At 41.3% G+C, this 22,640-nt stretch overlaps 2 protein-coding genes across 6 annotated transcripts; one reads left to right on the top strand and one right to left on the bottom strand.

The window, feature by feature from the left end:
- Positions 1–2,571: 2,571 nt before the first annotated feature.
- On the top strand, positions 2,572–13,774 carry arhgap22a (Rho GTPase activating protein 22a). Of its 2 annotated transcripts, none has more exons than XM_006807985.2 (10): positions 2,572–2,915; positions 5,987–6,183; positions 6,861–6,948; positions 9,936–10,061; positions 10,201–10,411; positions 10,510–10,642; positions 10,722–10,795; positions 11,129–11,250; positions 11,382–12,369; positions 12,493–13,774. In XM_006807985.2, the coding sequence occupies exons 1-10, from the start codon at positions 2,882–2,884 to the stop codon at positions 12,710–12,712; spliced, it is 2,193 nt and encodes a 730-aa protein (XP_006808048.2). In that variant the 5' UTR covers positions 2,572–2,881; the 3' UTR covers positions 12,713–13,774. The 2 variants fall into 2 exon arrangements, with proteins under 2 accessions (XP_006808048.2, XP_006808047.2); XM_006807984.2 differs by having other exon boundaries at positions 9,933–10,061.
- An 897-nt stretch (positions 13,775–14,671) lies between these two features.
- Positions 14,672–21,955, bottom strand: mapk8a (mitogen-activated protein kinase 8a). 4 transcript variants are annotated; one of them, XM_087850246.1, is made up of 12 exons: positions 21,768–21,955; positions 19,553–19,719; positions 19,170–19,299; positions 18,963–19,021; positions 18,713–18,851; positions 17,879–18,044; positions 17,566–17,637; positions 16,622–16,804; positions 16,381–16,505; positions 16,186–16,249; positions 15,449–15,526; positions 14,672–15,025 (listed from the first exon to the last, which is right to left on the bottom strand). In XM_087850246.1, the coding sequence occupies exons 1-12, from the start codon at positions 21,774–21,776 to the stop codon at positions 14,937–14,939; spliced, it is 1,281 nt and encodes a 426-aa protein (XP_087706372.1). In that variant the 5' UTR covers positions 21,777–21,955; the 3' UTR covers positions 14,672–14,936. The 4 variants fall into 4 exon arrangements, with proteins under 4 accessions (XP_087706372.1, XP_006808049.1, XP_006808050.1 ...); XM_006807986.3 differs by having other exon boundaries at positions 14,672–14,997; XM_006807987.3 differs by lacking the exon at positions 17,566–17,637 and adding an exon at positions 17,184–17,255 and having other exon boundaries at positions 14,672–14,997.
- Between the last annotated feature and the right edge of the window lie 685 nt (positions 21,956–22,640).

Here is a 22,640-nt window from a genome sequence, read left to right as displayed (position 1 = left end):
AAAGGCTTTTTAAACTTCTGTATTCTCGTCTTGATTTCCTCTCCAGCTGGTTGCCACTTGATATCCCAGTTTATTTTTTTAATACTGACGATGTTTTTATGCTGTAAGAAAATATGTTTCACACAATTTTCTGACCTGGCATCACCCCCTTGATTTACATATTGGAAAAGCCTTTACAGCGCTTTATTTGGCTGTCTTGTTAGTGATATGAGCAGTACAGTGATGCCATTTAAAGGAGAAACTAATATTATTTTTGTACACATGTCAGCAGTTTTCACTTCTTCATCGGGCCAGCTCACTTCCTGAGTGAGAGACAGACTAAAAATGAGGACAAGGACAGTGGGAGAACCCCACAGCTGTGTGTTATTTCCCTATAAAGCAGTACCTATCACTGCAGATGCCTCAGACAGTCTGACTTTTTTTTTGCTGCACGGAGAGTCTGGCACCAGAGAGAGAGAGAGTCGTCCGGTCTATCCATCCAAGACGACATGGCAAGTAATGCTCGCATGACAGTCTCTATTTCCTTCCCTCTATCAACGTCTGTTCACATCAGCATTCCTAAGAGACAAGTCAGAGGCGTTACTGATAGCAACTATAGTGGTCCCTTTTCTGTGAGCATGTGAATGTCATTTGATTTGTTTCTTGGAGATTGGCTATTAAGCAGAGGACTGAGACTTCAGTATTGTCATTGTTTAGAGCCTGAATGTGCTTGCTTGCTTGTGTTATGGCTCTAGAGATGGCCCCGGTGGAGAAGGATACCTATGGTGCACACAAGTTCAATGCCATGAATCCTAACAGGACTCCATATATCAGTGACAAAGCAAAGGAACTAGCAGGTAAAGCTCAGTTTTTAACTTGTTTTGTGTTGAATGTCACCATATAATACAAGCTGATTATTTATTTTAAGCTTAACTTCATCTGAGCTCTCAAATGAAGTTAAGCAGTAATTTTGTTTTGTCTTTTTCATCAGTGTTTCTGTATCCATCTGTGTGATCCTTGTACTGCCTGTGAGAGTTTAAGCTGTTTCTATGGCCAAAGTTATGTTATTACAAATGCTTCTCTTTCATAAAGTCCTAACGTTTGGTGTCATTTGTAAATAACGGACTGTTACAGAAATTTCAGTCAGCTCTTTCTTCTTACAGTGTCTCTGTACTGCATATTGGTCTCATCCACCCTCTTGATTTCATGAGTTGGAGGCTTTTTAACAGACTACAACCTTTGAACAAGCTGAACAGGAACAAGAACATCACACCCTCGAGACTTTTGGTTTTTACCACACAAATTACTGAGTGATTGAGGTACTTTGGCATTTACTGTCTGACTGTAAATCTCACCCTGAGTGAGAAAGGATGCTTAACATGAGTGTTTACAATACAGTTTTGTTTGATTTGAACATATGTCCACCCAAAATCTGTTCTGCCAAATGTCTGCGATGGATTATATGGCCAAAGCTTACATACTTAAAAAAAAAACACACAAAAAAACACAGAGATTTAAAAAGACATTCTTTTAAAATGTTAATGTTAGGGCGGTCCAGTGGTTGGGGATGTTGCCTCCCAGCAAGTTTAATCTCCTGACAGGGGAAAAGCTTTCTAAGTGGATTTCAGTGTTTTCCACTTTATGTGGATCCACTGTCTATTGGACTTTTCTCCAAAGTCCGAGTGATTGTGACTTAATTTTACTTTATCTGATAATAGCTGTCAGATCAACATGTTGCCTTACAAACTTCATACACTGACTTGTGGCTGTGGATGATGGACCATCTCTCCTCCCAAGCAGACAGTTTTTTCTAAAGGTTATTAATGGATTTCTAGTTCTTGTCTTGACTTCCTCTAAGTGACATTTTTAATGACATTTTCAGACAGAGGAAATTGAAACCTTTTTATAACTTGTTTCTGATTGTTGTGCATCAATAAGCTTCATTTTTAGATCCTCACCAGGTGCTCGGCTGACTCCGGACCTCAGGGGAGTCAGCGGTAGGTGCTTCTTCAGGTCTGAAGAAATAGAAAAATCGTGAAGTTCTGAAGATGTCCTTAGGAAACAAAGTTGATGTTGATGAATTTAGAACTAGAAGGATATCCAGACATTTTCACATACATTGCAGTTTTTTTATATGTCTATTCTAAAGTCTTAAAACAGCTGAAGAAATGTTACATTTCTAAATGCCTGCTTGTCACAGGGGTTGAATGTATTTAATTCCACTTAAAGATATCAGCAAAACTTCCGAGATTTACAGCTATACGTCGACATCGCGGTGTCACATCTACTTTCACTGCATCATAACACTTAGTGGTGAGACTGATGTCAGTGGAATCAAATATATTGATCTGAGGTTGTACATCAGGGTTCACATGAGCCCATAATCAAATCTCCACAACCAGCTGTGGGGATTGTGAAGACTGTGGAGCAATAGCAAAGCTAAAAACACAGAAAAGGATGACAAGACAGAGGACACCAAGCCAGACGTATTTATAGATGGTGAGAAATTGATACTGAGAGTGTGCAGCAGAAGGCAGAGTGACTGATAAAGAGACAGACCAAAGAGAAAGAGAGGGAGAGAGTAGGCAGGGCTCTAGGTATGTGAGAACAACAGCGTACTGGGCCAGTGGGACAGAGAGGGGGAGTCAGACGTAAAGGAAAGAGGGGATCCAGAGGAGAGTGTGAGGTTAAGTGTGTGTGTGTGTGTGTATGTGTGTGTGAGTGTAAAATCAGACAGAGTGCAAGACTGTGAGCCAGGGAGAGAGATGCTCGAGGAGGATGAGGAGTAACAGGGCGAGGCAACAGCGAGAGGAGCCGGTAGAGCGTGTATGTGAGGAATAGTGTGTGAACAGAGGGATGCGGTCATGTCTCTGTGAGAAGGAGCAGTATAGCAACGGTAACCATGCTGAGCCCCAAGATAAAACAGGCACGCCGGGGTAAGCACAGTCCCTCCTCCCTTTCCTCCATCCTTCATCCAGGCTTCATTTTTCTGTCTTGCCTTCCTGTCTTGCTGCTTTCTGCTTCTTTTTTCTTTTCCTTTTTTTATTTAACTTGCTGCTGCTGCAGAGCTTAGTCTGCTGTCTTTTTCATTGTCTATAATCAATATTGTCATTAGTGCTTTCACTGATAATGACATGCAGAGCAGTGTGTCCTTGCATCCTAGTGAGCATTTTACTAGCAATTTGATTTATTTTCTTGCATGATCCTGAGTGTAGTGGCTTCAGCTGTTCTGTGGAGAGCTCACTGAGTGTTAACAGGCTCTACTATAGGGTGATGTAATCCGACATGTCTTCCTCAGGTGATTACACTACCCTTATTCCTAGAAGATTTAATTCTGATGGAGATGAGGCACGTTGTAGTAAGCATCGGTGCTGGGAAGATAATTATCCGTCTCAAAATCACCTGTATTCTGACGTGTGCACCTGAACGCATGACTGTATCTCTGTTCAAGGTTTCCCCAGCTATTCGGCTGTGGGTTTTTGGCAGGTGACAGAGATCCAATTGGGAGGAATGCGTGACTCTCTGCCCCTGTAAATCCCAACAGCTGACTCTCAAACATAGTTCCTCTAATGCTGGGTAAAATCCATTTGTGACCACAGAAGTTGACACCAAATATATGTTCCTCTCACATGATATTGTAAAGATTAATATGGAAGCAATAAATCAGAGGAACAGCTCCTGCCACCGAGATCATCATGATGCAGTGTATAAATACTTCCTGTGCTCTTCATAGCAAGTGGTTGCTAGATAACACACCGTTTGACACACTGTTGCAGGTGCCACGGGCAGTTGTGACAGCTGCCACCTTAATTTGAGAAAAAAATGATTATTATTGTAGTTGCTGTTCCGATACATCTTCTTCGTGAAGCCTCATATTTCTGTGTCTTTAGGCGAAGATGTTCCTTCGTTTCTCTCCTGGCAGCTGATCACTTGTTCTAGACCAGCCGTAAAAATCGGATCATAAAAGATGATGGGGTGGAGAAGTGCCTCCGCTTTCTCCTTCACGGATACAGTCAGAGAGTGCAGTAGCTGTAGTTGCTTGCCATGTCTTGTGCGCTTGCCATCTCTCATTTGCTGTAATGGTATCCTCCTTTGATTAGATTCCCAGCTCTGCTCTCCACTGACCCTTTTATGCAGCATCTTTTAGGGCAAATTCAAACAGCATCTCAGAGCTGGGTCTGGATCCTACTCTGTTATACTGGAAGACATTTACAAAACTGTGAATGATGTGGATGAAGTTCCTCTATTATCTGTATAGTTGGATGATTACTGAAACATTTGAGTGGATAACATAAGGGCTTTAGTAAATATTATGTGGTCCTTTTGAGATACCATAGATTCAAAATTGAGAGGAAGACCATTGTGAACTGAGCTGTGTTTATCATCATCACTAATAAATGTATTATTGCACCCTTATCTCATTCAAATGGTAATGACATATAATACATTTTATATTAATAACTGAATTATTTCAATAATACATAAATAATTTACATTTCAATCATTTAAAGGTTGGAGCAGCTATCCACAAGGTAAAACCTCATAGAATATATTCAAATATATACAAATATTCAAACTACTGTCGCTACCACCACAGCGAGTCCTTGTTACTTTAGATTAAACTGTTTATATATACATTTACAACACTTACAATCGGCTTAAATTGTAAACTACTCAGCGGTGAATAAAATAGTTTCAGTCAGCTTCACTGCAACCAAACATGAAACCAAACAGCAAAACGCTACAGTAATGCACCATTAATAATCTTAACCAGCGTGAGCCCTTTTACTTTTGATACTACAGTGGGCGGATGTAGCTGTCATATTTGCACCAGAACGTATGACTATAGTTCTGTTCAAGGCTTACATTCACTCAAATACTGGGTAGGATGCTGTACTTTACTTCAGTAATACAATTTTTAAGCTTTACTTTCTATTTTTACTGTGTTAATCATTAATCTCAAAATATTCAGGTGTTGCTATGTTAACTAACAGACCTGAAAACTTCTTCCATCACTGGTTATTTCCAGTGAGCTTATAAAAATAGCTCATTAGTGATTGTGTTATAGGTTAGGTGAGAAGTAAGCAATATGATCCTTGTTAACTAATAGTTGGCAGAATAATAAAAATCCATTCCTTCTTGAGGTTTTGTTTTGCTTTTATATAGATGTATAAGACACGGTTACATTATATCTGCTGTATTTATAAACCTTGATGAGCCTGCTTCAGCTGTCATTTTGGAAATGACAGCTTCACACAGTCATTCTTCTTCCTTCTCAGCAATCATGACTCTGCAAAGGAAGGATGTCCAGCAAGGGGAGGAATAGAAATGAGGAGTCCAGACACAGAGCTGATAACAGAGAGAGAGAAAGAGGGAGGGAGGGAGAGGAAGAGAGAGATGAAGAGAAGAAACAGGAGAGGGAAAGGAAAGAGAGATCTCTGTCCAGGCCCTTAAAGATACCTTCCCTGCTGTCCTCAGCAGAAAGCAAAATGCAATTAACAAGGAAAAAAGATGCCATTGATTTCTCTCTTCTCCCCTCTGCCTGTGCCTTGTGTTTATCTCTCTCTTTTCTCTTGCTGGTTGACTCCCCAGGGATCGCTCTACTGTCACAGTTTTTGCTCCATTCCTTTGGCATACAGATGCTAATATATAATCCATATTTTAATTCCGGCTGTAGCAGTCAAAGCACAGTCTGATCCAAAGCAAAACATGTCTATGTATAGCAATGAGACTGGAAATAATGAATGCCCCTGTTAATATCTGAAACAAATTAAAACATGTACAGAAATAGACGGGTTTCTGAAAACAAGATGGCTTTGCAGTGAAATGGAGGCATTCCCTTTGTAGGCTGAATTCAGATGAAATCTTGATGCATGGGCCATGCTGTGGGCTTAGCGGTACCTGAGGGAGACTACAAAGAAAGATTTAGAAAATTACTTATCCCGTGTCTTTGTGGAATACTGTCTCTGTCACTCTTTTTCTGATCTCAATGTGTGTACCCATGCAGCGCGGTCCAAAAGCATGGTTCTCGGAGAGTTGACAAGGGTTTCCAGGCCCTGTTCTCCTCTGGATCATGAGAAAGCGCTGAAGGCGGGCTGGCTCAAGAGACAGCGGAGTATCATGAAAAACTGGCAGCTGCGCTGGTTTGTCCTGAGGACCGAAGCTCTGTATTTCTACAAGGATCAGGATGAAAGCAAAGCACAGGTATTGCAAAATAGCACATATGAGGCACTGACATCATGTCACCTGTTGCAAGGCTGCTCTGTTATATTCCATCGCATTCCCCCTGAAACGTCTGAGCCAACTTCTTGAACTGATCCGATTAGTATTTAGAACCCAAAACGAATCACTCGACTGTGTTTTTCAACTAAAATAAAACCAAATGTGTTTTCCATTCTCTTAAATAGCCAAGTGAAATAAAAGTGACCGTGTTGTTTTTTTTAAACTGCTTGCTAAATGAAATACTTGGTGTCGCGCTATGGCTGACTAAATATCATTATCTTTCACACAGAAAATCAGCTCCATTAAGACCTCCCCACAGTCTCCATTAAATCCATAGTGTGTTGTTACTGCCCTGACACATACACTGATTATGTGGTAACTACCTACCCTGTTGTTGTGTCTGAAGCACTTAGTTTTTGACCTTTGACCCTATCTGTGCTGAAAGGATCAAAAATGCTAGTACATCAGGAAGCACCAGTAGGATAAGTAGATGAAGAGATGTTTCCCTGAGTCATTCCTCCCTCCATCATCATTGCCTCCCTCTGTTGGACAATTGCCCAGAGTCCCGTGTACTCAGCGCTCCATAATATTTAACATTCACTACATGCCCTTGTCCAGAACCTCTGATATCTCACACTTTCCTCGCCTTTCTCCGGCAGGGTTGTATTCCTCTTCAGGGTAGTCAGGTCAATGAGGTGCCTGCCAATCAGGACGAGCCTGGCCGCCACCTTTTTGAAATTGTTCCAGGTGAGTTGGCACAGTGACAGTTCTGTTATATAAGGAAACAAGTAAGTAAATAAGCCTTGTTCAAGAGATGCTGAACAATCTGTTTAGCACCGAGTGCCAAATAGAAAACTTCGCACTTGGCTCCCTTTAGATTTTTAGGTCAAACTTTATGTTTTACCAAGCGGTACTTTTCTCTGTGTTGCTGTGATTGTGATCAGACTATACATGCAGCAAACCTCTGTTTAACCTGTGCTGATCCAAGTATCTCTTGTACCATCTGGTAGTGTTAGATGGTCACAGTGAAGGACGATTTTAGGATATTAAGATGCCTCCCTGATGTCATTGTTCAAAATGTCACTATATATAGATATACATAAATCATGCTTACAGCGAGCTTAAAGTGCAATGAATTCTAACAGATAAAAGTACCCAGCTGTAAATAAATGTGCCCCACTGCAACTAAACGTAAAAGCAAAATCCTCCAGTAATGCATGCATTAATAATTAATGTAATTAGAATATAATGTAGCCCAGACTGGGGCCATTTTTGTACACAGTGAGCACTTTTACTTTTGATACTGATAGTGCTAAATGCATTCACTAGGTGTATGTTTGAGCCACTGTACTCTATGTAGATATTACAGTTTTTACTAATTCTAAGGCTTCATATATCACGATGTGATAAAAATAATAATGATCTGATCCTTAACGAGGTCTAAAACTATTTAAATACAACCTGAAGTGAACAACAACAACACATACATATTACATGATTATTTATTTAACCAAAATTAATCCAAAATGCCAAAGCAGTGTATAAAAACTATGTGATTCACATTGACATGATCTCGTAAAACCACTTTTAGCAATAATAACTTCACGTTATTATTTCTTGTATGATTTTATCAGTGTCCTAAATTATTGTCGAAGAATTGTGTCCCACTCTTCTTTACAACATTGCTTCAGCTCATCGAGGTTTGTGGGCATTCATTTGTCCACAGCATGCTTAAGATCCCTCCACGGTATTTCGTGGTTGAGGTCTCGACCTTGATTGGGACATTTCACACTTTGATTCTTTTTATTTTCAACCATTTTCTTGTAGATTTGCTGCTTTATCTAAGCTTTATTTTTCAGATTGATGACCTCACATTTGACCTCAGGTCCTTTGGCTGCAAAACAAGCCCAAATCACAATCCACCACTGGGCTGGGCAGTTTGTGCTTAAATGCTGTGTTTGATTTTGTCTGTCCAAAGAAGGTTTTTAACCGTCCTAAGCCAAGCTGCAATGCTCTTTTTGGAAATAAGATGCTTTCTATTGGCAACTGTTCGGACAGGTCATTCTACTGTCATGAACTTTAACTTTTAACATGCTAACTGAGGCCTGTAGAGTCTTATCTCTTAAGTTTTTTTGTTTGTTTGTTTTCAGTTTCTCTGAGTATTTCATGGTCTGACCATTGGGTGAATTTACTGGGACTTCGACTTCTGGGGAAGGCTGGCAAAGGTCTTAAACGTTTCCCCTTCGGAATAATCTTTCTAACTGTAAAATGATAGACTTCAAATTGTTTGGAAATCAACAATTGCATCTCTAAGATCATTAGTGACATATTTCCTCCTAGGCATTGTGTTGGTTAATATCTGAATCCTCCACAGAAGCAAACTGCCAAACATCTACTTTCTAGATGATCACTGTCTGATGATCAGGAAATTAAATACATTTGATCAGCAGTACCTGGCTCTTACTTACCTCCTTAATTCCTATCAAAGTAGTAAGGGTGCACTTAGTTTTTGACACACTGCCTCTGCATTATGGCTTAGCACGTGTTAAATAAATAACAACACAGTTTTGTAGTTCATCTGAGGTTGTAGTTACATAATTTTAAGACGTGCAGATTATTTTTTATCATATCTAGATACATTAAATCCCAATTTAAAAGGGGGTGTACTTTCTTTTTACCATGAACACCTTCCTGCTGCTCGATGGATTTGAATATTAATATCCAAAAGTACTTTTTAGGGAGTACTTTACTTTTATTTATTTACCACCTTACATAAAATCAGCTGTTTCATTTCTTTTTACAGAAGCATGAATATCAAATTTCCATTAGAATATAAGTGGATTTTTTTCCTCATACATTCAATTTAGAAAGCTGTTCCAGAAATATATAAAACACATTTGTTTTAGGAAAATGGCTGGCAATAAATATGTAGAGTTTGTAATAAATGGTTTATTATATGCAAATACACTGCCCTCAGTCTCATGTGACCTTGTAGGAAAAGACTGTCTAGTTGGAAAAAAAAAACAGTGTGAAAACACACGTGAGGAAAGGTCCAGGACAGAGAGAGAAAAGAGTGAAAAGCATGGTGCAGTTGCTGGTGTCCCATGGGAAGCCTTCTCTTTCTGGGTTGTTTGTCTCTCACACACAACACATTATGCACCACAGTGCAGGACTTAGCAATGAATGTGGGTACTAATATGTATTCTCCACAATGAGCCATGTGCAATCCTTGCTAAACCCACTTTTCAAATCCTGTGTTTTGTATTGCTTTTTCTAAAATATGTGAGTTAAGTTTTATGCTTTTATCTCTGCTGAGTATTTCCACCTCTTCAAAGGCAAAGGGGTACGACGGGAGAGAATTCCACATAGGGTAATCAAAGCTGTGCTGAAATGAACTAAATGTCAAACTGAAATGTCATCCCGGGTGGCATCAAGCTGTGTTCACCCAGAGGAAGAAAAGGCAGAGCTGCATGATTGTGTCTTTGTACTTTACAGGGGCGCTTGAGCTAATGAGGTTATTGAGAATACTGATATTGATATTAGCAGCTGGTGGAGATTGTTTGCAAATGAGATCTGTAAACAAAGTAATTATGCAAAGTCACTTGCAATCTAATTTGCAGAGGTGCTATCTGTTTTGTGTTTGATTCCATATGATTAATAGTGAATTTGAAATGTGCTAGTCATTATTCCATAGGGACCGAGACAAAATTGAAGCATGGCTCTCTTTTCAGCAGGGGCTGGAGAAAAGGATCGAACTGGTATAAGCCATGAATCATTCCTGCTGATGGCCAGCTCCCAGAGCGACATGGAAGAATGGGTCAGAGCCATACGTAGAGCTATATGGGCTCCACTTGGTGGAGGTTTGAGTCTTTAAAATGTCCTTGTATAGACACACATGAACACAGAAGGGTCTGCATGCCTTAAAAAAGGGATACGGGGTTTGCATAAGAAAAATTTTGAGCTATTAGTCACATGAATTTCTTGGTTTTGTGACTGAAGGTGTCTTTGGGCAGCACCTAGAGGAGACAATGTTGTATGAATCCCAATGTGGCCCTCAGAGACTAGTCCCTGTGCTGGTTGAGCAGTGTGTATGCTTCATCCGTGAAAATGGACTGAAGGAGGAGGGCCTTTTCAGGGCCCCCGGACAGACCAATCATGTTAGAGAACTGCAGGATGCCTTTGACCGCGGTGAGAAGCCAGTGTTTGACAGGTGAGGCAGTGGGAGGGGGAATTTTATCCACAACAGTATGCTAAGCCATTATCTGTATGGAATAGTACTCTATATTGTGCAGTCCTTTTCTCTTTCAGTTCCACAGACGTCCACACAGTGGCATCACTGTTAAAGCTGTACATACGAGAGCTGCCAGAGCCTATAATCCCATTCTCCAAATACACACAGTTTCTCTCTTGCGCACAGCTTCTTACCAAGGATAAAGAAATGGTATTGAATTGTCTACTTAAGACTTTACTGGTACATTTCAAAATCTGTTCTTGGCAATAAACATCTACTTTTTTCCAAGGGTATTACAGAGCTCGGCAAACAGGTGAAATCACTTCCTCAGGTCAACTACAACCTCCTTGAGTACATCTGCAAGTACGTAAACTGTATCTTGTCACCTATATATATATCAGTGCTGATGTCATTGTGATGGGACTCATTATTCTGCCTTCACGGCTTCACAACTGATGATTTGTCAGCCTATCAAACCAGAGACATTCATTACACCCACATTGTCTTCATCAGGGGAAGTGACATCACTGTGCATAATTGCATATCTTCTCTAACTCCTTACATTATGGAAAAAATCCCACGCACCAGTCACAATGAGACCTCTCGATCATGATTATTTTTTAAAGCCAGCTTTAGCAAAGCTTAGCACTTATGATTATATGAAAATAAGTTTTGCTTTTGGTTGTGTCTGTTCAGGTTTCTGGATGAGGTGCAGTCTCACTCCAATGAGAATAAGATGAGTGTTCAGAACCTGGCCACTGTGTTTGGACCTAATATCCTTCGGCCCAGAGTGGAGGATCCAGTCACCATGATGGAGGGTTAGAGAGCACATCGATCTTTGCTAATTTAATGCAAATTTGTGAACAAAAGCTTGCATTTCAATCAGTGTGTACAAAGTTTCAAGATAACTTGAGAAATTTGTTGTATTTTTGTTTGGCATTCTAAACAGGAAGTACGCAGGTGCAGCACCTAATGACTGTGCTGATTAGTGAACACTCACGACTTTACCAACGTGAGGAGCCAGAAACAGAGATTAAGGTTCCCATACAGCGCCAGGAGAGCCAAAGGTGCAAGGTGGAATGGCTTTCACAAGAAGACCCTGACCACCCACATCCCTCAGGGACAAGCTCCAAAATGCCTAATAAAAAAGCCCAACCTTCCACTTCTTCTACAGACATTAAGGTAACAGCAGTGAGCCCTGTTACACTGGACAAGGGTGAGGAAAGTCAGACTGAAGGGAAGAGCAAAAGCAAGACAGAGGAAGACATCAAGACTGAAGGAAAAGTTGGAAGCGATGCAGCTGTTAGCCCTAGCAAACAAGCTAAAGCATTGCCTTCCTGGAGATCCACCTTCAAGGGCAGTGCAACCTCAGGTGGGCCAAGAGGGAAAATAGGGGGATCTGCAGGGGACGTGTCAGCTGCCGGGGGGAGCAACTGGTTAATGAATGGTCTGTCATCCCTCCGAGCCCACAGACGTACCACCTCATCTGGGGAGAGACTAAAAGACTCAACTCTATCGCTAAAGGATTCAACCCTCTCCCTTAAAGAAACTACTCTTAAAGACTCTCACAGAGACTCTGATGAAGACTCTTCTCGAACATCCTTGTCTCACAGAGCTCTCCACCAATCCCACAGACTGTCTGCTTATGACAACGTGGCCCCCTCCAGTCTAAGTCTACCTGCTGACACTTCGTCCATCTGGACGTCTTACGAAATTTCATTGTCTGAGCCAGAAGGGAGCGATAAAGCAACAAAATTAGAACCGAGTCAAGAGAGGCCCACACAGTTGAAGGACTGTGCAAATACTTTGGATCACAGTCCAAGCTGCAATGAAGATGATGATCTTGCAGAAACAAATGAAGATGCCACAAGCAAGGTGGCCCAGCTCAAGCAGGAACTGAAGAAACAGAGGGCAAGCTATGAAGTCCGTATCCGCAAGTACGAATGAGTCATTTGCCATTCTGTTTATAATAGCCATTCAAAATCAAAATGTATTATTTATTTATTCATTATTATTCATACATGTAATATTTTTCATTAATTATATTTATTTCATTTGAGGTTGGAAGAGTCCTGTTCCAACTACCAGTCCCAGATAAACCGCCTCGAGGAGGAGCTAGACCAGGAGAAGAAGAAGTTTCACATGCTGGAGATCCGACTCAGGAACTCGGAGCGGGCACATCAAGATGCAGAAAATCGCAACATTCTCCTTCAGCAAGAGATGGAGGAATTCTTCAAAACCCTCGGAGATCTAACTACAGGAGCAACACGGACCAAATAGACCAGACCAGCCTGCCTTCATCTGGTCCATCAGTGGAGGAGGAGCTCAGTTACTGGGACGCCCAACCAGCCCCAAAGCTTTGAAGACCAAATACCTCTAGCGCAGTACTAATTGCCATCTTTTAGTACAGCTCTCTTGTGCCTACACTGACCAGTGCCGGTGCCAAACAAGAACTCCTCTGGACCAAGCACCTCTTATTTGTCATTCCTTGCTGTTATACACCATAGGTCATTTAATTAGCAATTGAAATTTCCTTGTAAGAAACCAGAAAAGGCCTTACTAAAAATTATGAGGTACATAATACATAGATACGTTATTGTTGATGCTGATATTCTAGAAAGAAATGTAAGCTTTCAGTAAAAGAAAGAATAATGTCAGACGTTAAAATTCAACTCTTTATTTGCAGGAGTTGAAGGTTGACAGTTTCCATTTTCTGATGTATATATTTGGTCTGTTAGTGAGGCAAGTGACCTTCCCAAAAGACTCGTTGCTGACAGTGTTTGGCCAATCAGAAGAATGCATTGTACCAGTAGTGCTGAATGGCTCTTTTTTCCCCACATGTACCTGCACTAATATCAGATTTACTCAGAGGCAAAATCCTGCTTAGTCTCTTCTATTGGTTTTATTTCTAAGGACAATGAAGGAGGAGCAAAAAAAAAAAAAAAAAAAAAAAAATTGAATTATGGCCAAGAAAGGGTCAGGACAGCGTCGCATTCCCCAAAGTGCATTTTGGGAGCTGATGCTAGGGGTTACTGCCTGGAGTGCCCTACTATGAAAAAAAAAAACAGGCAAAAAGGACATTTTGGGAATTTGAGCCTTACAAAAAGTTATCCTGGCAAAAGCAAATGTCTGTTTCCCGACTCTCTGAAAGCATAAATACAGTGCAATCTACAGTAAAATGTACAGATCTGTCACTAACTTTACTAATCCATGAACTATACTGCACAGAAAACAAAATGCATATAAATAGTGCTTCTGGATTAAATGTACATTACATACAATGCATCCTAGCTTGAAATAAACAAATAAATAAATAAATACAGAAAACAATACAGAAAAAAATATATACTTTTTTGCATTTCTTTCAAAATGATGTGTGCCAAGATACTGTTTCTTCACAAACATGTTTGAATGAGTGCATGTGTGAGGTAGAACTCAGAAAGATGCACCACAGAAGAGAGGAGCATCGACGACGGAAGAGAACTAAAAATCATGGAATTGAGTAAGGGCACTTAAATTAAATATCTTAAATATCAGACAGCTGTAGATAATATCAGACAGTAGGATAAAGTGACTAATTTAGACTTGGTGTCTGGTGATGTCCCCAAAACAGCACTCAATCTAGCCAGTAGGGTTGTTACAACGCTCACAGTAATCATCGACTCATTCTACATTTCTACTTGCTCTCTTTTCATCCAGCTCTTGCTCATCCAACAGACCGTCAACTACAAATTACATCTAAGTAAAAGAACTAGTCAGAATACAATCAGTTTACAGTACGCTATAGTAACAAAAAAAGGAAACAGTGTCAGGGCATTGACTGTTAGACTGTTTGCTAAAAATATGCTAACTTGGATGCAGCAAGGGGCACTTTCTACAAGATGAGGAACAATATCAAAATAAAATCATCGGTTTGCATTAAGATCCAAGATCAAGTGTGCTATAGTTTACTGTTAGACAGAATTAGTGTTCATTCAAATGCCCCGCCCAACCCACCCCCCACCCAAAAAGAAAAAACTATACAAAAATATACTCAACATAATTGTAGTGCTAACGGTATGGCATCTGAATTTGTAGTACTAGCTAAAAAAAGAAAAAAAAAATCAGATCCGTCTCTTTCATAACATACATCACAGTTTCACATCAAAACTCTCTGCAGCAAAAATACAGTAATAATGATACAATTGCAAACCACAGTCATTTACAGCTTTATATGGGGGGCGGGGGGGGGGGGGGGGGGGGGGGGACAATCTGTACATTAAAAAGCACGGCTCTACAAACTAACATGACAAGTTTCATTGGCCTATAAACTCTCTCCCATCACACAAGCTGATGAGAAAGGACATTTCCACGTTGTTCGTGTGTATGTGCACTGCGTGTCTAACGTTATCTGCAGCAGGCCAGCGCGCCCAAAGAGGTGTGACCGTCTAAGCTGCTGTCTGTTTCCGAGGTCATGGTGGGGTCACTGCTTGGGTCAGTGGGCTCTGTGGACATGGACGAGATGTCATTGGCCGAAGAGGAAGAGGAAGATGTGGGCTGAGGAGGGCTGTCGATCACTGCTGCACCTGTGCTGCGAAAAACACACATCAACGCCTACGTTTCGTCAAAAATTCACAGGTCAGTGATATTTTCTGGTGTTTTACAAGAAAATAAGCTACTTTCTGCTACAAATGATTTATATTAGGATGGGACTGGGCAAGCAGGATGTGCATCATTTACTTTGGCTCGGGAGATTAAGTGGGTCATCCCACTCTCTTCAGCTCGTACTGTATAGCCCTCTAAGAGGTCAGTAAGACTAGAAAGCCAAGATATATCAGTGCAGTCCATCTTGATGTCTCCCTGGCTTTACTAATAAACCATTTGTGCATTACTCAGTCATGCACAGAGAGTGGGTGTCTGAATCTTATGAAACTACAACTTGTCTTGTTATCTGATAAACAAACATTATGTGAAAAAAAATATTGCAGATGAATCCTTTCCACCTTCTTATCTCCCTAAGTTCTCAAGATCACTCACCTAAAGGAGACGGCTGGCCTCTTATAACTCCGTTCCTTTTCCATTCCTCCCATTCACTCACTTCCTTATAAATCAGCTCTGCAAAAAAAAAGGAAATTCGTTTTCATTCAATCTGGTGGGAGGGAGAGAGGAATCATCATATGCTTTCCCGTATAGCTGGAGTGTACTGCATACTGTACGGTCCAAATAGCAACATGTTACTAATTTGGACTGGCTGTGCTGGTGTGACCCTTCTAAAAATGATTGAGGGGTCATTATCACCTGGCAGGGATAAGGATGAGCTCATCCTGCTACATAACTGAAAGTGATATTTACTCACAATCTTAAGTCCTCTCATGGCCAATAGAGTCAGGTTCCCCACAGTGGAAAACACTAACTGAGAGGCTTTAAAAAGGTGTCTAAAGTCACTAAATACACCATCTGGCAGCCATGGCAAAGATGCAGAGCTTCATCTGATGTTTCTTTGCATTTATACAGTCAATCCTGCTCTACTGGATCTCCTTGGACATGTTTTTTTGTGCTTTATTTTAATAGAAATTGATTAGGTCACTTCATCACCATTCATAACATCCATATCACAAACTCTGACCACCTGGTACTTTGCCACAGCGTGCACATCATACTAAGTATCACTTTCAAACATCATAGCTTTCTGGTTCACTTCTGTGTGGCTTCTGTCTGGCAGGTAAATAATAAATTAAGAGTCAAACATTTACAGTCACAGGAGGCTGTCTAACCTTTCCACTCTTCCACGGTGTGCTCCCTTTCATCCAGCTGTTTGTCCGGGATTTTTGGTGGGGGCTGAGAATGAAAAAATGGTTTAAATGGCATATTGGTGGTAGAAGAGTGATGCCAAGTTTCCACTGAAAGTGATGTGATTAAAATCTCATGTAACACATTCAAGAATCACGCAGTATCAGCGACCCACTTACCGCTTCCACTTCAGCTGGATCATACCAAACGTTAATATAGGGGTGCTGCAGGGCCTCGTCTACCGAAATACGCTTGGAGGCGTCAATTACTAACATCTTGGATAAGAGATCTCTAGCTTGGCTTGCTGTGGGGGATTAACAAAAAAAAAATGATGGCAATTAAGATCCCATGCTATTGATCACAAGGATGTCATTTGATGAATCATTTATTGGTTGTTTAAGTCATGACAAGAAACACCACCTTTCAGTTTGTTGTGATCAGAGTCGGCAGGGAAGAGAACATCTGGGAAGAGTTTCTCAAAGCTGTATCCAGCATAGCGGGGCCTGTTTTCTACGTACGTTCTTACTGAATGGTTCAGCTTCATTAGAAAGTCCTGAGATGGAGTGCCTAGCTGCTCAATTACCTTGTTCCACTGGTCGATGTCTGAAGTGTAAATGTTAAGGGAAAAGGCCACATACATACGCTCCAAAAGACCATAAGGGCAACATGACATTTAGCTTTCTTTGAGGTGCAAACACTAACAGCTCTACTCACGTATCTGCACACAAGATCTATGGTGGCATGGCTATTCACTTCTGTCCTATTCAGCCAATACATAACTATAGTGTGTACTCTCTCGGCGGCTACCACCATTTATTATCTAGATTGGCCTGCATTTTATCTCGATATGTGGAAGCAGCAAAGGAATGACAGAGGTAATGTTGGTGGAATGGCGGAGTGAAAAACTCTCGGGATGGTGGTGGATCTCTTCACACTAGATGAAGTGATGACACAGTGATAAATCAATGATGGGGAAGGATACGATCAGTGCCAGGGAACAACACACTTCCCCTGATCATCTCAGCCACAATGCATCCCACTGACCATACATCCACTGGAAGTGAACATTTAGATGGCAGGGAGGTGGACATGCAAACAAAAATGGTGAAGAGAAGGGGAAAAAAGGACACAAATGAACAAAAATAAAACAAAGTGAGAAGAATGTAAAACGGAACAGAAGAGGAGCGGCAATTAGAACAGAAGTGAAGCCGCGACAGCCGGATGTGGGTGAGCTCGAGTGGGAGAAAGCATTGTTGAACAGACAGTTAATGACGTGATGATGAAACAGAGAAAAATCTGACAGAAACTTTATAAAAGACTGTTAAAAATAACGGTGAGGAAGAATTTAAAAGACACAAGGATACAGTCCCTTCCTGGGAAAAGGATTTTATGCCGAACCATTTCCGCTAGTATGCAGCCCACAGACCATATGTCCACTGAACAAAGCCAATAAAAGGTAAGGAGAATGCACAGCAACAGGTTAGTTATATATAAGAGGTGAGTTAGCAAGCAATTTCCCTTCGTGTAAAGAAGCATGCAGCTTAAAGCAAGATTTATCTCTGAATATCAATTAAAGCCTCATACTATGGTGCAACGGAAGTTCATTTTTTTACACTGAAAATCTAAAAAGGCTGACGGTGTAGACTAATAAGATACAGCACAAAGGAAATCACCCACCATTGGCTTGGTAGCCCATGCCCAGGATAACCTCTGGTGCTCTGTAGTACCGTGTAACTACATACGGTGTCATCAGGAGGCCCGTCGCAGCTGTCCGAGCCAAGCCGAAGTCTAAAATCTTTAGTGTGCAGTCTGACTTGACGACAATATTACTGGGCTTGAGGTCCTACAGAGGAGCAAACAAGCAAAAAGGCTTAGAACCTCCTTCTCCGTTTCAACAAAAGGCAGACGTGTTTACTGAGATGCTTTCCTCACTTTCATATAAATCTCATGGCAACAGGCTGATGTTTCATGCTAAGGAGAAAATAATGCTTCTTTCTTGAACAATGTTTGATCAATACTCGTGTCAGTAAGCGGCAATTGTCAGGTATCGGTGCCACAATTTCAAGCACACTTGGCTGCATGTTTCTTGCAGCACTGATGCGTTGCTCTTGTAAATCACAGCGCATCCATTCATTTCACACCTGCTTCTCACTGATCCATATGAGAAAATGATTCACCTTCCATCGTCAGAGGAGGTGAGAAGTCTGTATCAGCTTACAAGAACGGATAGAAAATCAGGATTTTGTTCAAAGATGTTTTATTAGGAATGTTTGCTCTGTCATTTGGTAGCTATAACAACATATGCTCTATAATAACAATATAATTATAAAGTAATCCGATTTCTGTTGGGGTTTAGTCATTAAAACTGTATTGAAAGACTGCATTCACCACCTAAAGACATGCCGGATGACCGTGTGCCCTAACACCTCAGCGTCAAGTATCACAGCAGGTTTAACAGGTCAGAACACTCCCTGGCATTAGTGTGTGTGTTCATGGCCAGCTGATGCTTACCCTGTGAATGATGCCCGCAGCATGGAGATGTTTTATTCCGCACAACATCTGATAGAGCAGATAGGAGAGCCTCTCGTGGTCTAGCTCCATCTGTATGACCTGGCACAGGTTGGCATCCATCAGCTCCATCACCAAGTATCTGACAGAGCGGAAACCATTTACAGTTTAAGCTAAAGAGGCATTTCAAGAAAACACGTGACAGGATTTATTATATTTAGATTGTAGGCTGCCTGTGTAACTTGATACTTACACATCTTGGAATTCTTCGAATGATTTTTGTGGTGTAAATACATTTAACAGACCAATGATCTGCGGGTATAAAGTTGCATTAATCAAAATTATATTTTGTGGCATTTCAAAATAAAACACAACTTGGGTCGCATGCACACTCGAACACACTGAAACCATTACAATGTCTCCTACTGGTGAAAAGTATCTGAGTACTTTGCCCACTTACGTTTTTGTGATTGACACATTTCATTAGGACTAGCTCTCTGTACGCCCTCTTGGCGTGGGTCTGATTTTGAAACGGCCGGCTCAGCTTCTTGATGGCAACATTTCTTTCAAGGATTTGGTCATAAGCAGAGCTGAAGAGCACATAAATCAGCATAAATGGGTGTAAGACATGATAAAAAAAATAACGATACTCAAGTTCAACACCTTCGAGGTCTGAGCTTGTAACATAAAGTGGCACAATTTACAACTGATGTGGGCTTGAATTTTAGTTTTATCAGTAACAGAAGGTGTCATTAAATTAGATTGTCGTGGACTAATGGAAAGAGTGACCGCTATTTCTCCAAGCAGCTGTTGACTGAATAAGAATGAGGCTGAACCACTCACCAGACGATACCCTGTGCTCCTGATCCAATGGGTCTTAAATTCTGGTATCGCTTCAGCACGGTGAATGTTGAGTCCCCCACATCGACGCTGTAGAACTCCTTTTCTCTCTTGTTTTTATTCATGGTGAAATCTTTGATTACTTCCTTCTGTGCATCCAAAAATGTCCTCTGTGGAGACGGAGACGCGTTTAAATATTTTGCAGAGCCAGAACTACACAATAGATATCCCACTTGCCCTTCCCTGCTCCAGAGAAAGCAGATTAGGAGTAAAGGAGAAAAGAGAGTGCTGAATTTCACACTAAAAGCATTGCGGGCAATTCCTCATCTCAGCAAACTCTGAAACGCACCAAGACGGCAGATTTGATATCGTCAGCCGTGGTGGCAGAACAGCAGGCTGCAGGGAGGTCTACTTCATCATATGAAACGACTCAGAGAGTGACTCTATCACATGGAAAATCAAGCCCGGTGATAATTCCGCTGAGTTTGGACCCCAGCCCAGGAATCCAGCTCAGTTCTACAAGCAGGTCCTCCACGGGCACATGTTAACTGGGTCAGGTTCCACCATGAGACCGCGAGCCCAGATAATACACAACACATGGATGCCGACTGGTGCGCACGATGTTCATCAAACTGAAACGCCTAAAACCTAAAAAAGGAGAAAAACTAAGCAGCTTCCTTTCACTTTCTTCAGTTCTTACGTAAGTGACATAATCACCCTCCCCATTCTCATTCTCATTCTTCCACTCTTCCGACACACACAGTCCATATGAGGGATATAATTGCCAGAATGAAGTGAGTCAGCTCTCCTTCTGTTCCTCCAACGTCACAAAGACGTCCATAACATCCACCTCCCTCACAACATGAAAATAGACATGCTGCTTCTTTTTATATTCCAGACCGGAAGACAATTGTGCTCATCCAAGTTATGACGGCTTAAACGGCACCGCTGTTGGTATGTAGCGATGGCCGTGATATGAATAGTTATTAGCTGCACATACGACGAATGATCTAAGCCATTATTTTTTGCAGCAATGGCTATCTGTGATGATAATTCGGGCCAGATTATTACAGTGAGGAAATTGCACTTGATATCTTCTTGTGCCCTATATTCATACTTGGTCACACACTGTGTTAATATCAATGTCCCTAATGTGAAATAACCGGTATTGATGCCTAGAACTGCACGTGGCAGCAGCAAATTCCCCTAAAATCAATTGCCTTACTGCTAGATTGCAGTTATGTGTCAGCTGCAGTATTTATAAGGGTTGCAGCAGCCACATTAGTAGTCTCATGCAGCACTCAAGAAGCTGGGAGTTTGGACGGATTTAAAGGCATGCAGAGTGCTGCGAATCATCGAGCAGCTCCAGGCTTTCTGCAAAAGCACAAATACAGCAGGTCATTCACAGAGTTCACTGCCTTCTAATGATTCACCATTTATTTTCTATAAAAAGAAAAAGTTGCTTCACTCTATTGATTTAACAAATAGCTTCCAAAGTCTATACTTCATTCAGTCAGCTCCTAGGGATGCATATAAACATTAACACAAGAAAACCAGCATTTGCAATTTACCACAACAGAATACAATCTCCCATTGTCTCAGCTTACATGCATCACTCATCAACAGACACAATGGATATGTCAGCCATGTACATGTTTATTAGAGTTTGCCTCGTGGATATTTTTTGTCATATAGCAACCTTAAAATATGCTCAATCAAAAGTTTAGACAACCTGCTTTCCAGCGCACACGCGCAGAGAATGTACGGAAAAAGACTACAAGAAGAAAATGACCGCGCTGAGCCTCAGCGATACACATTAATAACAGAGACCGAGTGAAGGACCGCTATTATTCATCTTCAACCCATGTCAGAGTGTTAACCTTGGACACACGACCCCTCTGCCTTGTCCTGTCGATGGCAGAGATAGCTGACGGTGATAATAACAGCCACATCGCGATATGACAGCCAGGCCCTGATTTTGACACAGTCGGTGATGACACCGGTCGGCTTCTCCCTGAATCTGTGAGCGAACCGTGCACGGACTATTAGACTTTGACGACATTTAAAACAAACAAGAGGGATTCTGTTAATCAGTGAGGCTACAATGTAACACAACAGCCGCTCGGTGAAGCGGCGTGAACATAGCCACTTGTGACCCTCCCCCCACGACCAAACAATAAGCACGTCTGAGGAGCGGAGGTGCGAATCCTCCTCTTACCTCTGTCATCAAATCATCAAACTATCGATCCCCCGGCTGCTCGTTCAGCGGTGAAACGTTCCGGGGCTGCGGGCTATTTGTTTATGCCGCCGCTGAATGATCATTTATTCGGCTGCGCGGCTTAAAAATACATGACCTCACCAAATTTATTGCCTACGTTTCCATCTGACTGCCACTGACAGGCCGGGACGCGCAGTGCGCACGGGGCATGCGTCCCACCAACAAGACGTCACTCGTGCACAGAGACACACCCACCTCCTCCTCCTACATCCATCCTTGCTTCCGCTTATGTATCCAGCTATTTAAAAATAGTTTTGGCCAACTTCCGTTTGAAAAATATATTTATTCTGCATACTTTATACTCGTTATGCCCACAGTGGCAGTTCCGAAAATTAATAAATATTCTGTTGTTAAGGGAAATTAATCAGAGCCCTCGTAAAAATAATGATCATACTTCTAGTCAACAAAGCTTAGCAATGCAGAAATGTAATTTCCAGCTTTTAGTTTGTAATGAAAGGTGAATAATCAAAGTGAATGTCATACAATTTACCCACACAGCCATAAAGACAGTGGAAGTTCCAGGCTGTGTGGATCACTGAACACACAGGTCAGACAGAATAGTGTCCACGTTTTTTGTTTTCCTGTAAGTAAAACAAAACACTTTGGAAACTGATCCCAACCTCTTCCTAAAACTGACCTTGTTGCAAAATCCTTCACAGGGGTATGACGTGAAGGTATGAAGTGAAGCTCTGGAACAGCTTCAAGCAAAGGGAATTCATAGAGTTTTTTATACTGTTTTCCCCTCCTTTGTCAAGTCTGTTAGGTTATTAGGATATTTTTAATAGTCTAGAACTGAAGATATTTCCTTTAATC

The sequence above is a fragment of the Neolamprologus brichardi genome, chromosome 13, assembly GCF_056152115.1.
Source record: "Neolamprologus brichardi isolate AB-2024 chromosome 13, ASM5615211v1, whole genome shotgun sequence".
Lineage (NCBI taxonomy): Eukaryota > Metazoa > Chordata > Actinopteri > Cichliformes > Cichlidae > Neolamprologus > Neolamprologus brichardi.
This window is presented reverse-complemented; position numbering and strand designations above follow the sequence as displayed.